This window comes from Chionomys nivalis, chromosome X (genome assembly GCF_950005125.1).
Source record: "Chionomys nivalis chromosome X, mChiNiv1.1, whole genome shotgun sequence".
Classification (NCBI taxonomy): Eukaryota; Metazoa; Chordata; class Mammalia; order Rodentia; family Cricetidae; genus Chionomys; species Chionomys nivalis.
Window position 1 is genome coordinate 17246570 of NC_080112.1, and position 14449 is coordinate 17261018.

Here is a 14449-nt window from a genome sequence, read left to right on the forward strand (position 1 = left end):
CTTATAGGATGGAGTGTGATATTTCTGTACAACTCTGCAATGTATAATATCAGGTCAGGGTAATTGGCAGATCCAGCAGCTACTGTGAAATATACAATTACTTTTTGGCGCTGTAGAACATTCAGAGGTTATACCTCACCCAACTGTACCCTATACCCCTTAACTGTCCTTTCTGTATTTCACAATCCTCCTTAATCATCTCAAATTTTGGTAACTACTCTTCTACTCTCTGTTTCTGTAAGATTTGCTTTAAAACTATTTTTAGTTAAAGAATTTCCATGCAAGTGCATATTTTATATACTAAGCATAGTCCCCGACTCCTTGCCCTCCTGTTTCTTGTCCTACTCCTTCTTATTAGTCTTCTTTGTTCCCTTACACACACACACACACACACCAAATGTAGCTATATAAAATAAATAAGAGGCAACACCTGATATTTACCTAAGACTGCCTTAGTTTGTTTAATATGAGTTTTTCCAATTACATCCATTTTCTTGCAAATGACATAACTTCATTCTTCTTTATAACTAAACCCTTTCTTGTACATATATAGCACGTTTCCCCTGTGCATCCCTCTGGCACTAGACACCTGGGTTGGTCCTGTTGCTCAGTTATCACGAGCAGGGCTGCAATATTAAACAACGGATCTGCTCACTAGTGCTGCAACATGCACCAATGTGCAGGTGCACAGGATCTGTCTTTCAGTTTCCGTACTTCCTGTGCATTTTAAAGGCATGGGTCTGCTCGTACCATACAGAAAATGGATTCCTTGGTACTTTTATTCGGAAATCACATAAATTGGAAATTCTCATGCTAGCTCTGACTCTCAGTTGCCAAACCCTTTCCCATGCTCCCAAAGCGGAAAGAGTGTGGCATTTTTGCAAAATGTTTAGGGGAGCACAATTCCAGCCAGTATTTCATTCAGGCGCATGGGAATGATAACGAGGTGGAAAGCATTCTGAAAGCAAAATGTGCAAAACTTACTAAACCGGAAATGGCTTTCAAAAGTATGAGCTGAAGACGGAGTTTTCATGAAAGCAAAATATATGTTAATACTCCGTAACCAAAGACACCATCAATTTGACCATTTATTGTTTATGCTTGTAGGGCTGACTGATTTAACTAATAATGACTGTCCCTCTTTGCTACTTTAGCTGTTTAAATTTCGCTAGCAATTGTAATCTGTAAGTAAAGTAGAAACTTTGGCTCACACAGTGGAAGACGAAATGCTCCCCCCCGTACCTCAGGAAAAGTTGAATTTGTGGCCATTTGTCTGAAGTAACAACTCCAGACTTAAATGACTTTAATATAGTTCACTATTTTCTCCTTTTTTTTCCTTTCCCAAATTATGTTGTTTAAGCAAAACATCATGCTGAATTTTAATGTGACTATTCTCATGGCGCCGTGGGAAGCGTTCTTCATATGGAAGCGTTTTATATTCCCGTGTTTGGCTTTTATTATGTGAAATGTGAAGTGCTATGTGAATCAGAGTTTATAGAGTGATATAGGAACACAGCTCACTGCCCTTTCTAGTTTCCTGGGAGAATGGACCGTCTCCACCGAATAGATAAGAAACTGAAGTCTGGACAGGCTCACTGCTTTGCCTGTCACACAGCCAACAAGTGACCAGACTGGCTCTACCATATCTCCTGCCATGCACTATCTGAAATGTGCCTCTGTTTTCTTGCTGGAACCTGCAGAAGAGGGGGCCATCAGAGAAGTCATCCTGAACGGGGTGGGGGTGGGGTGGTCAGATTCCAAATGCCGAAGAAACAAACTAGCAACCCTGAACCAAGGAGAGAAGGGGTGAGACGAGGTCAGCCTTGCCCTCACCCTCAGCTTGATGAGCACTCTGGAGTCAGAGTGTTTCCACCAGTTCCGACTGTCTTCTCACCCCACAAGGATGTGAGCAAGCCAGACTGTTTACTGTCTGATGGCTAAGAGGCTAGATACATTCTCGGGCAGATTGCAGAAAGTTCAGGGGCCCTGCTTGTGGGGGCTGTAACAGAGAAGTAAGAGAAACTTACTGGCTGCCAGAGTCTCTTCAGACAACAGGGGGTGGGGGTTTCCAGTTCACAGTTCAAAAGGGCATACCAGCCCAGGGACTGGGAACTTGTCCCTTCTGAGGGTTACTGGGAATGTTTGCTGGGATCTTCCCTTTTGATTAGTCAGCAAACTTCTTTGCAAATACTTCCCTAGGAATTAGCTACAATATGTCTATGCTTCTAAAATTTGTTTGGAGACTGTATCTCTCATGTAGCTTAGGGCTAGCTTCAGGGTGAACACCTGACCCTCTTAAATCTACCTCTCAAGTGCTGGGATTTCAGGTAGGCCTTACCACATCTTTTTAGGATTGTATATATTTTTTAATTTAATTTTTATATTTGTGAGGGTTTGTTGCAAGGAACTGCTTGTTCATCCTGGCCAACCAGATCTGAAATAATCACACAGAAACTGTATTAATTAAATCACTGCTTGACCCATTAGCTCTAGCTTCTTATTGGCTAACTCTTACATCTTAATTTAACCCATTTCTACTAATCTGTATATCACCACAAGGTAGTGACCTACCAGCAAAGTTTCGGCACATCTATCTCCAACAGCAGATCCATGGTCTCTCTCTCTCTTCGCCTTCCTTCTCCCAACATTCAATTCAGTTTCCCCTCCCTCCCCCCTCCACCCCTGCCTACCTAAGTTCTGCCCTATCAACAGGCCAAGGCAGTTTCTTTATTCATTAACCAATAAAACTAACACATAGACAGAAGGACCTCCCACACCAAGGGTTTCTTATGTGAGTACTGTATTTTCACTCCTTCCTCAACCCCTTCCAATGCCTCCCTGTCTCTCTGAACCCACTCAGTGTTCCTCATATGTACATGCATTTAGAACTGATAATTCATTTCTTTAAAATCTTTATTTTTTATTTTTAATTATGTTTGTGTCTGTGTGAGCATATGCCATGTGTGCACAGGTTCTGCAGGAAGCCAGAAGGGGGTATTAGATCCCTAGAGCTGGAATTACAGGCAGTTGTGAGCAACATCAATGTGGGTGCCAGGAACTGAACTTGGATCCTATGTAAGAGCATCAAGTGCTCTTAGCCTCTGAGCCCTCTCTGCAAGGAGGTCCCAGGATTATATATTCTATAGGAGAAAGAATGCTAGTACATCCACTTCTTAAGTGAATCTTCAGACAAGTGCTTTTGAGAGTGTGTTTTCTAGAGTTAGAATGTTTGGTATAACCTTTTCTTTGCTGTCCATTGCTCTTTGATGTTCGGTGGATTGCTCACCACCTTCTCTATGCCTGTCTCCTTGTCTGTACAATGACACTTGGCCAGTAAATGGCCATGGCGCTTAGCTCACAGAGCAACTGAAGCTTCCGTTTGGAAAGCACTTGCTTGACTGTTGCATGCCTTGTAAGGGTTGGCTCCCATTCTTAGCATCACTTACTGTTTGGGAAGGGCACAATGGATGGGAATGTTCCTCAGGTAGATGGCCTGCACAAAAGCATTCAGTTTGCCTCTGTTTGACTCCATTCCATCCGACAGATAACAATAACAAGATCCAGTTTTATTTTCTCCCCTCTATTCCCTTTCACGAAAAATGGTTTTAGTTGTTATTTGCATATTCTCATTTTAGAGAAAGCGAATTTTGTTACCTTCTCCTCTCTGTGATTGTTGAACATAATGTTTTAGTCGTCACTCTCCTACTTTCTCTCTCTAGAAGAAATATACCACAGAGTTTTAACTTATTCCCAATCATATTGTACTGCTATGTTTGCACTTTAATATTTTAAGCACATGTTGTTTTCCTCGTGGCTTAACAACATACCTAAATGCCCCTGATGACCACCAGCTTTCTTTATGATCATTATTATCATCTTAGAAAAGATAAAGCAAGGAAAGAAACTAAACGAGGGTGCCAGCGACCATAGAGTTGTTATAAGTTAAAAAAGCAGAAGACAAAACACAAACATTTTGACTTCCATACTTGCCAGCTATCCGCAAGCTATCGGCCCACTGGGCTCCAACTAGATAGCTGACACATCTTTCCATTCTATTAACTGGAACATCATGTCCTTTTTTAAATTCAGCCTTAGTACTGTGGAGTTTACTTGTTTATTGGGAAACTTTGAAGAAGTATGCGCCTTCCAACAGACACTCTGCCAAGCCTTGGAAGAATGTTCAAAGTAAGTAAGACAGTGATTTTGTTCTTTCCTTCTACACTTAAAAATTAATTGGTTTTTGAGACAGTGTGTCACATAGACCAGACTGGCTTTGAACTCCCTATGTGGTAGAGGCTGACCTTGAACTTCTTCTGATGCTCCCACTTTCACCTCCTAAGTATGGGGATTATAAGGTTAGGTTGGGTACAAGGGCACTTAATGTTTATGCATTTGCTGCAATATCAACCCATTGTCTTGGAACAAAATAAAAACATTAAGATGAACTACCATACAAGGACAGTGGTCATGTTTAGTGTCAAAGCACCAGATACATGTGAAGACTTCACATCTAGTAAACTGTTTCTGGCTTTAATTTTAAATTGCACCATTTACTTTGTTTGTATGAGGGTTTGCCTTCATGTATGTACATGTACCAGGTCAGAAGAGGGTGTTGGATCCCCTGGAGCTGGAGTTAGGGATGGTTATGTGCCACCATGTGTGCTGGCAACTGACCTCTGGTCCTCTACAAGAGCTGCAAGTATATTCAATCACTGAGCCATCTCTGCAGTGCCAATGATAGCAGCTTTGCTGCTGGTAACACATTTTTATTTTATGTGTTGAAGATTACTTGGAAAAGTCATTTAAATCTTTCATTTCATATCCCCCTTTCTGGCTGCTTGGATTGAGGCCTTGTGTGTTCCAAGCAGGCTCTCTACTCCTGAACTACACTGCTGACCCTTATTTTACCCACCCCAACCCCATGTTTTCAGTCCCAGCAGGCGCCAAAGTTCACTATGTAACCAAGGTGGGTCTGGAAGTTTGGTCTTTCCACCTCTGCCTCTGGCATTGTAACACTTACCACCATGTCCAATCTGTTTCTTCGTAGAACTCCTGGTTATTGTGTCTGTTGTAGGCTGACTTGAAACACATACAAAATTGGAAAAGGAAGGGTATAATATGTCCTGTGTGAACCACAACATGATTTTTTAAAAGATTTTATTTTATGTATATGGGTGCTTTTCCTGCAATCTATGTATGCGTGTGCACCACGTGCATGAAGTACTCTCGAAAACCAGAGAGGGAGCTAGATCCCCTGAGACTACAGACAGGCATGAAACACCAGTGTGGGAGGATGCTGAGAACTGAACCCAGGTCCTCTGGAATAGAAGCCAGTGGTCTTCACCACTGAGCAATCTCTCCAACCCCAATAGCATAATTTTGGTGGCTATTTGATTGTTGAATTAGTAAACATTTTTTTATTAGTAAACATTATATAACAAAGTTCACTGTAATGATCTTCTGCCAAGCATATTTCTGGTATAAAATTGATTTTTCAGTATATCTTGGAAAAACTGATGGATATCATCAGTCTATGGAAATTGGGGGATTACCTGTTTTCTGAACTTCATGGAGATGAAATTTGTCCAAGGGGTATTGCGTTGTTCAATTCAGTTCTGTCTGTGTTTGAACTTGGTGTGAATTTGAATATTCATAGTGTTTCCAGAGAAATTTGAATATAACCATCCTAGAAACAAAGAGTCCTATCTACTAATTCCAAATGAGAATCTTATCCTGTACGTTAGATTAATTTTAAATTTTATTTATTTAATGTGTATTGGTGTTTTGTCTGCATATGTCTGTGCACCACATGCACGATTTAAAGATGGCTGTGAGACACCATGTGGGTGCTGGGAATTGAACCCGGGTCCTCTGGAAGGGCTATCTCTTAAGCTAGGTGGCTAGAATTTTAATCTGTGATCAAAATCTGCATATTCTAGGGATAAAGTGCTTCCAGTGTGCCTAAAAATAAATAAATACATAACCCCCGTGGCGATACATCAAAAGATTTACCTGCTTCTAGGCTCAATTGCAAGTATCTTTACCTTCTGCTTCCCAGTTTGTATTCTGTACTTGACATGTTTTCCTTACAGGTTTCCAGAAAACCAGCACAAAGTAGGAGGCTGTCTACTGAACCTCATGCCTCATTTTAAATCGATGTACCTGGCTTACTGTGCAAATCATCCTTCAGCAGTCAACGTGCTCACTCAGCACAGGTAATGTCCTGGCTTTCCCCAGCACAGGTAATGCCCTGCCTTTCCCCCAGCACAGGTAATGCCCTGCCTTTCCCCCAGCACAGGTAATGTCCTGCCTTTTCCCATGCTTGGTTGTTCTGCAGAGAGCCTTGCTCAGGAGGACTTCTGGGAATTTGTGGTGTCCAGTTCAACTCTCGATTATCTCTGTTCTATAGGACAAGACTGAATTTATTGTCCCATGGCTTGGTCATCCACTAATGCCACAAATAATTTATTGAGCACCCACTGTAGACAAGCTTGTAAATACCTCAGTGAGCATAAGTGGTGGTGATCAAGGGAGAGAGGGCCCCACCTCTTGTGGGAGAGAAATATAGTTATCAAGTGAAACACCGTAGACATATATCGCAAGAGGTATATCAAAAGGATGCTGGAAACTTTGCATTATAGGAAGTTAGAGGGTTACGGTTAGGGTAGAGGTAAAATCAGGAAAGACTTTGCTTAAGTAAAATCCTTTTTAATGTTAATGGGTTAACCCTACTTGTACCAAGCATTATTGTTTACATTGTGATCAACATATGTTGATTGCACATATTATTGAGCTTCATTGTGACTTTTCCACATATGCGCATGTCTTGATTTGGTCATAGCCACTTTCTTCTCTTACTTCTTGCCCCTTGAGTCACAGATAGTCAGTTTACTCTATTCAGATTGATATTTGTTTTGTTTTGATTTAGGATCAGATCAGTGCATAGTCCAGGCTAGCATCAAATTCCTGACAATCCTCCTCACCCTCTCAAATACACAGACTGTCTGGTATATCTTTAATTCTAGTTCCTGAATATGAGAAAAAAGTGCAATTTTTGTGTTTCTGTATTAAACTTATTTCGTTTAACATGTTGATCTTTGTTTCCATCTACTTCCTGTACACAGCATTTGTTCCTTTATTATTACAGACAGATATAAAGATATATAGGTATAAGTAGATATATAGCTATAAAGGCACACACACACACACACACACACACACACACACACCACATAAGCTGATTCCATTGCTTAGCTGTTACAATTAAGAGCCTCAATAAACATGAGTGTGCATAGTTCAATTATATGCTGCCTTCATTTCTTCAATTATGTACAAAGGGCTTATACAGCTGCTAGTTTTGGTTTTAGTACTTTGAGGAACTTCTACTCTGTATAGTGGTAGACTAAGGCATATTCCCATAAGCCATGCACAACGCAGTTTCTTTTCCCTGTATCTACCAACTTTGGTTGCTGCTTTCTTAATGAGAACCATCTGACTCAGGGTGAGATGGAAATCTCAATACACTTTTGATTTCTATCTCCCTGATGATTGATTATTGAATTCTACCCCTCAAATTTGCCATTTGTGCTTCTCCTTTTGGAAAGTGTTTAGTTGGATGATTTGTCCATTTATTTATTGTGTTAGTTCTTCTTTGGCTAAATTTAATGACTATTTTTTGAAGAATTTTTTTTTCTTAGAGTTAAAAAAAAATATATCGGGGCCAGCAAGCTGTAAATCTTACCAGCTGCAGAGAGGAGGGAATTGGAGAGAGGAGAGAGAGATCGCCATTTGAGCCAAGCCAGCGTGGAGGCCAGCCATATGGCATACAAGCAGACACATGGCAGGCAGGGAACATGGGAGTGAGAATAACTTGAGTACCGGCGAAAGGGGGCTCAGGATTCGGCCAGTATCAGAAAGGAAAAGACAAAAAGGAAAAGCACGAGTGTTGGCAACTCCACAGCAACCGCACTTCTGAGTTTTGAGAAAACATTTCTTTGACATCCTGGAGAAGATTTCTCTCCCATTCTGTGGCCTGTCTCTTTGTTCAGTTGTTTCTTTTGCAGTGAGGAAGGCTTATTAAAAAAGAATCACATCTCTGGAGTGGCATGTGCCGATTCTCGCTTGATTTCCGGCATACGGAGTCCACAGAAAGGGCTTGCCTGTATTATACTTCAGCGTTTCCTCCTCGCACTTTCAAAGTTCTTCGTCTTCCGTTGAGATCTTTGATCGATTGTCGAATGTATTTTTGTGCAGGGTGAGAGATGTGGAAGTAGTCCCATTTCTGACATGCTTTTACCCAGATTTCTCCAGGTTTTGTGTCTCACTGATCCTTTATATTTTCTTCTACTCGCAATTTGATTACTATTTGCTCCAAACCCTGCTATATTTCTGAGGTGCTGTGTGATACAAGTCCCAAGACGTCAAATGGGTGAACAGCAGGCGGTGGTAAGGAACCTAACACTTACTATGAGCTGTGTAACACTTCCTTTAAGAGTTTACCTCAATACAATTGAATTAGACTCGTTTTGCCTGTATTTCACAGACTGGATGCAGAACAGTCATGGGTTCTGGACACAGCTCAAGATGGAAAAGAATAGACTTTTGATGTGTCTTAGACTTGAAGTCCCAAACCCAAGCTAGAAAATTAGTTGATATCAACCCTCAGAAGTAGCAGATATTTTGACAATGGAAATAAGTATGAAAGTTCCTTTAAAACTTAAATTTAAAACTACAGTTTTAAATAAAAAAAAACAGCATTCCCCCTTTGAGTATGTATTCAAAGGCATCAAGGTCAGTATGCAATAAAGACACCTGCACATGCATGCTTATCATAGTAACAGTCAGAAGAGCCAAGATGTGAAGTCAAGGCAGGTGCCAAGCCATCAGAGGATGAATGGGCAATCAAAATGTGGCATTTATACACAAAGGAATAGTTTTCAGCTACAAAGAAGAATAAAATCACAAGGTTCTAACTTATTTTTTAGTCCCTTCCTTAAAACTCACAACTAAAACAAACAAAAGAAAAAAACAAAGTTACCATAGACATGAGATTGCATTGACCACACTTTGTTGGGCTGGGGAGTTGGCTCAGAGGGCAGCGGTGCTTGCCACACAGACCAAACTTAACCATCTGAATCCAATCCATTAATCCCAATCCCACAGTGGAAGAGAAAACTGACTCCCAAAAGTTCTCCTCTGACCTTGTACCCATTTTCACTCATGCAAACACTCTCCCCCCGCCCCCACCCCATCATCATGCTCATAAGTAAATTGAAGAGAAAAATGTATTTTTTAAAAAAGAGTGGCTATTAGCATAGACATTTTAGCACAAGTGGTTCAATTGCTTAAAGGGAACATTAGCTAATAATAGCACTGAAAATGTACCAGGCATGCGGCTGTAAGAGGCCATGAGGAAGTTACTATTATTACCTCCTCTGCGTACAGATAAGTCATTGGCAGGCCTGCCAATGTGCTCAAGAACTCATAACTGGTAAGTGGTAGAGTCAGAAGTCAGGGTCAGTCAGGTTTCTAAAAATGTTTAAAATAAGATAGACATTTTAGCCACAAAGAATAACATAAATGCAGTTTTGAAGTATTTTAATAAAACATACACCCAAGAACCTACCACCTAACTCAAGTGACATAATGTTATCATTTCATTTTTTGTACCACAGATTGAGATGTAATACACAAATCATAGCATTCACTCATTTAATGCATTCACTGAAGCCACAGGTAGTAGCAAACACCTGGATCTCAACAACTGGGAGTTGAAAGCAAGATGATCAGGAGCTCAAGGTCATCCTTGCCTATGTAGAGAAATCAAGACCTTTGTCTCAGGCTACATGAGACCTGATTTCAAAAAACAAATAATAAAATGTCAACTATCTTCCAATTCTTCTCATCCCAGTGTAAAGGATATAATGAATTGATTTCCCCATATTTGCAGAATTGTGCAATTGTCACCATAAATTTTGAAATATTTTAGCACCCCACACAAGCATATTCTTTAACAGTCACCCCGCATATTCTAAAACCAATTAACTAAAGGTAACCATACTAAAATTCTTCAATCACAAGGCATTTGCCTATACTGGACTTGGTGTAGGTAGACATATGCAATATGTGACTTTTTGTATCTGAATTATTTCACTTAGCATTTTTGCCTTTTCAATTACATTTTCTTTTTGTTTTTTTAGACAGCATTTCTCCATGTAGTCCTAGCTGTCCTGGAACTAGCTCTGTAGACCAGACTAGCCTCGAACTCACAGAGATCTGTCTGGCTCTGCCTCCTGAGTACTAAAGGTGTGTGTCACTACCATGCAGCTCAATTATATTTTTAAGTACCAAACATAATGATGAATTTCATAATGATAATATATCTGATATATATAGATTTGCACTTTGTTCACATCCTTTCATTTGTATTCTGTGTATGAGCATAACATACAGTATTTCTCTTCTTCCACTGCCCTCTGTTTCCCTCTTTGCTATCATTTTATTTTATTTTATTTTATTTTTTGCTATCATTTTAGACCCCTCTCTCTCCCTGCAATCAAACCTACCTTTGAGTCACATACATATTTGTATCGTGTGCATGTGTGTGCATGTGCATGTGTGGGTGTATTCTGCATATAAAATGAAATGTGACACTTTAGTTCACTAATTCATTTAGATTGTTAACTGGACACAATCTAGGATCACCTAAGATTTATCTAGCTTAGGTTGATTTTTGGTAATTGTTTTGAGGTTGGTTTCTGTAGGCACCGGTTTCTGAACAGTGTAAGTGAAGAAAAGTTCCTCCGTGGAGGTTGTGTTTAAGTTCCTGCCTTGACTTCCCTACAGTAATGGACTGTAACCTTGAATTATAAGCTAAATTAACCCTTTCTGCTCTAAATTTCTTTTACTTGGGGTATTTTATTATAGCAACAACTATATGAAATGAAACTAGGGATACTTTGATTTCTGAGTCTGGCTTATTTCACTAAGCGCATTTTTTCCACTAACTCAATTTTCTTCAGTTCAGTCTACTTTCATTAGGGCTGAACAAAATCCCACTGTGTACATATGCCATATTTTCTTTATCCATTCATTTGTTAACGAACCTCTAGGCTGACTCTGTTTCCTGGCTGTTGTGAATAAGCTTGGGTGTGCACGTATCTCTGTGGTCTATCGATTTAGATGCTTTGGGCATCCACCCAAAAGTAGTAGAGCTGACTCATACTCTGTTTTTAGTTCTGAGCACCACTGTTTGTTTTTATGAGGAGCCGCCATACTGAGTTCCATAGTAGCTGCGCTAGCTCATATTCCCACAAGCAGTATGTAAAGGTTCCTCTTTCTTCCCATCCTAGCCAGCATTTTTTCAAATTAAATTTACTTGTTTTTTTTTAAGTTTTTATTAAGCATATGTTGAATGTTAGTCATATTCCTTCATACTTGCTAATCTTCCTTTTCTCACCCCTCTCCTGTTAGCCCCCCTTTTTTCCCTAAATGGTTTCACCTCTGTTTTCATGTACATATATACAGTTTTATAAATCTATATAAAATCTGAGAACCACAAATAAAAGAAAACTGATATTTGTCTTTCTGAGAATGGCTTGATTCACTTAGTATGACTATCTCCAGTTGCATTCATTTTCCTGATAACAACACTAGCATTTGCTGTTTGCTTTCTTAGTGGAACTGGATAGAATCTCAGTGTAGTTTTAATTTTCATTCCCCTGATGTTAGCATGTTTTAAAAATTTCCACACACTATAAGATTATGAGCATATCATTGAAAAATATATACACAGGGTTCTGAAGAGACAGCATAGTGGTTAAGAGTGTGTACTGCTCTTTTGGGGAACCCGAGTTCTCTTTCCAGCATCCACATCAGAAGGTTCACAAATACCTGTGACTCCAGCTCCAGGGGATTCAATGCCCTCTTCTGGTCTTACAGTCACTAGCATGGGCTCATATGGACACATAAACATACATATAAATAAAAATGAAGATTTTTAAAAATTTTGCTATATAGATGCCACATACTGTTCTTGCATTCACCAGTGGATGGATCATGAATAGTGCTGTGTTAAAAAATCAAATTTATGTAGTCATGCTTGCATTTCTTGAACTCCTGGATTCTCCAGCCTTCATCTCCTCAAGTACTGGATTGTTGGTATGCACCACCAAGCTGTCTTGGATTTCATCTTGTTTCTCTTTGTGTTGCTGGGACCTCACAGACACTGTAATACCAGCCAAAGCACATCTCTAGTTCTCTCTCTGTCTAACCTTGCAAGAACTATCAGACCATTTTCCAAAGCTACTGCATGAGTCCTACCAGCAGTAAAAGAGAGTTCCTTTTTCTACAACCTGATATATGCCGTGGTCAGTCAGTCTGTGTCTCTGTCTGTGTGTGTTGCATGAATATATCTATGCATTTTTGCATGTGGGGGAATGTGCTTATAGATGCCCAAATTTGTTATCAGGATTCTTTTTATTGCTTGCTCTTTTGCTTTATACATAGAAACAAAATTTCTCAGTTAAACCCAGAGCTCCACAGCCTGGCTAGCTTCATTAACCAATTTGGTCTGGAGATCACTTATCTCTACCTTCAGAGTCTGAAATTACAGGAGGACCACTACATCCACCCAGCATTTACATGGGTTCAGGAGATATGAACTCTGGTCATCTTGCTTATGCAACAAGTGCTTTAATTACTATGCCATATTCCTAACTCAGTCTCTCTCTTTTGATTATAGTCACATTAGTTGGATATAAAGTAATTTTCATTGTGATATTGGTTTCATTTTCTTATTTTATCTCTTTATGAACTTTATTTTAGCTGATAAATACATAAAAGTTATACATGTTTTCAAGGTACCATGTGATGTTTTGATACATGCATACACTGTCTAATATCTCAATAATATTAAATACTTCTATGTTCAGACATTTAGCATTTCTTTATGGCGAAAACGTGAGAAATCATTTCCTCTATCTTTCTTAGATGTGCTATATATTATCGTTACTATAGTCACTTTCTTTTTTTAAAATAATAATTCTTTTATTTTTTTAAATTTATTTATTTATTATGTATACAATATTCTGTCTGTGTGTATGCCTGCAGGCCAGAAGAGGGCACCAGACCTCATTACAGATGGTTGTGAGCCACCATGTGGTTGCTGGGAATTGAACTCAGGACCTTGGGAAGAGCAGGCAATGCTCTTAACTGCTGAGCTATCTCTCCAGCCCCTATAGTCACTTTCTATGTATACTAGAGCAGCTTCCTTCTCTCTAGGTGTAACTTAATACCCTTGGGTCAAGCTTCCCGCCACCCCCACTCCATCACTCTCTACAGTCATATGCAATCATTATTCTTCTGCCAACTTCCATGAGGCCAGCTTTCTCAAATTCCATGTACAAATAAGATCATGACATTGCCTTTTCTCTGTTCCTGGTTTATTTCACTTAGCATAATTATCTCCAGTTCATCTATTTTGTCACAAATTATAGTATTTTTGACAACCTGAATAATGTTCTTTTGTACACATGTACCACATTGTCTTCTGTTGACAAAGGTTTCTGTCCCACTCAGTCCCGCAACTGTTCATTCTCAAAGAAACACACAGAGGTCTACTTTAATTATGAGCTGGTTTGGTCTATTAGCTCAGGCTTTCTTATTAACTTTTACATCTTAAATTAGCCTATAATTGTTGTCTGTGTTAGGCACATGGCTTGGTGCCTTTTATCAGTGAGGCATTCTCATCTTGCTTCCTCTTGGTCTGGATGATGACTGCAGACTGAGTCTTTCCTCTTCCCAGAGTTCTTCTGTTCTCATCGCCCACCTATACTTCCTGCCTGGCTACTGGCCAATCAGCATTTTGTTAAACCAGTACATGTGACAAATCTTTACAGCATACAAGACCATTGTCCCACAGCAGTCTTTATTTATTAATTGATTAATGGACACTTAGGTTGATTCCATTGATGGCCTGGATAGTGTTTTGGTAAACATGGGAATCAGATGTTTCTACAATATACTGATCTCATTCCCTTTGGAAAGATAGTGTGTTTGTTAGATCATATAGTAGTTTCTATTTTTAAGTTTTTGGGGAACCTCCGTGTTGCATATGACTATACATTTTGCATAATATCTGGGTTAGTTTATATTCCATCAACAATGTACATGGACTTCAGTTTTTCTGCATCCTTACAACACTTTGCATTTATTTATTTATTTTGCCTTTTGGAAATAAACATTCTTACTAGATTGAACCTTACTGTGGTTTTGATTTGCCTTTCCCTGATGACTGGTGATGTTTAGTATATTTTCTTATACTTGTTGGCCTTTTGTGTGACTTTTTGATAAATGTATATTTCAATTTTTAAATCAAGTAATTTTTTGCTACTGAGTTTTTGAACTTTTTTATTCTGGATATCAACCCTTTGTCAGATGTATATTTTGG

General features: G+C 39.3%; 1 protein-coding gene across 7 annotated transcripts in view; it reads left to right on the plus strand.

Moving 5' to 3' along the window:
* Nucleotides 1–14449, plus strand: part of Arhgef6 (Rac/Cdc42 guanine nucleotide exchange factor 6) — a 119054-nt gene that overhangs the window by 65977 nt on the left and 38628 nt on the right. For all 7 annotated transcript variants that reach the window (XM_057759278.1, XM_057759279.1, XM_057759281.1 and 4 more), the window contains 2 exons: nt 4090–4185; nt 6093–6215. In XM_057759278.1, coding sequence (XP_057615261.1) covers nt 4090–4185; nt 6093–6215 — 219 coding nt within the window. The remainder of the gene's footprint in view (nt 1–4089; nt 4186–6092; nt 6216–14449) is intronic.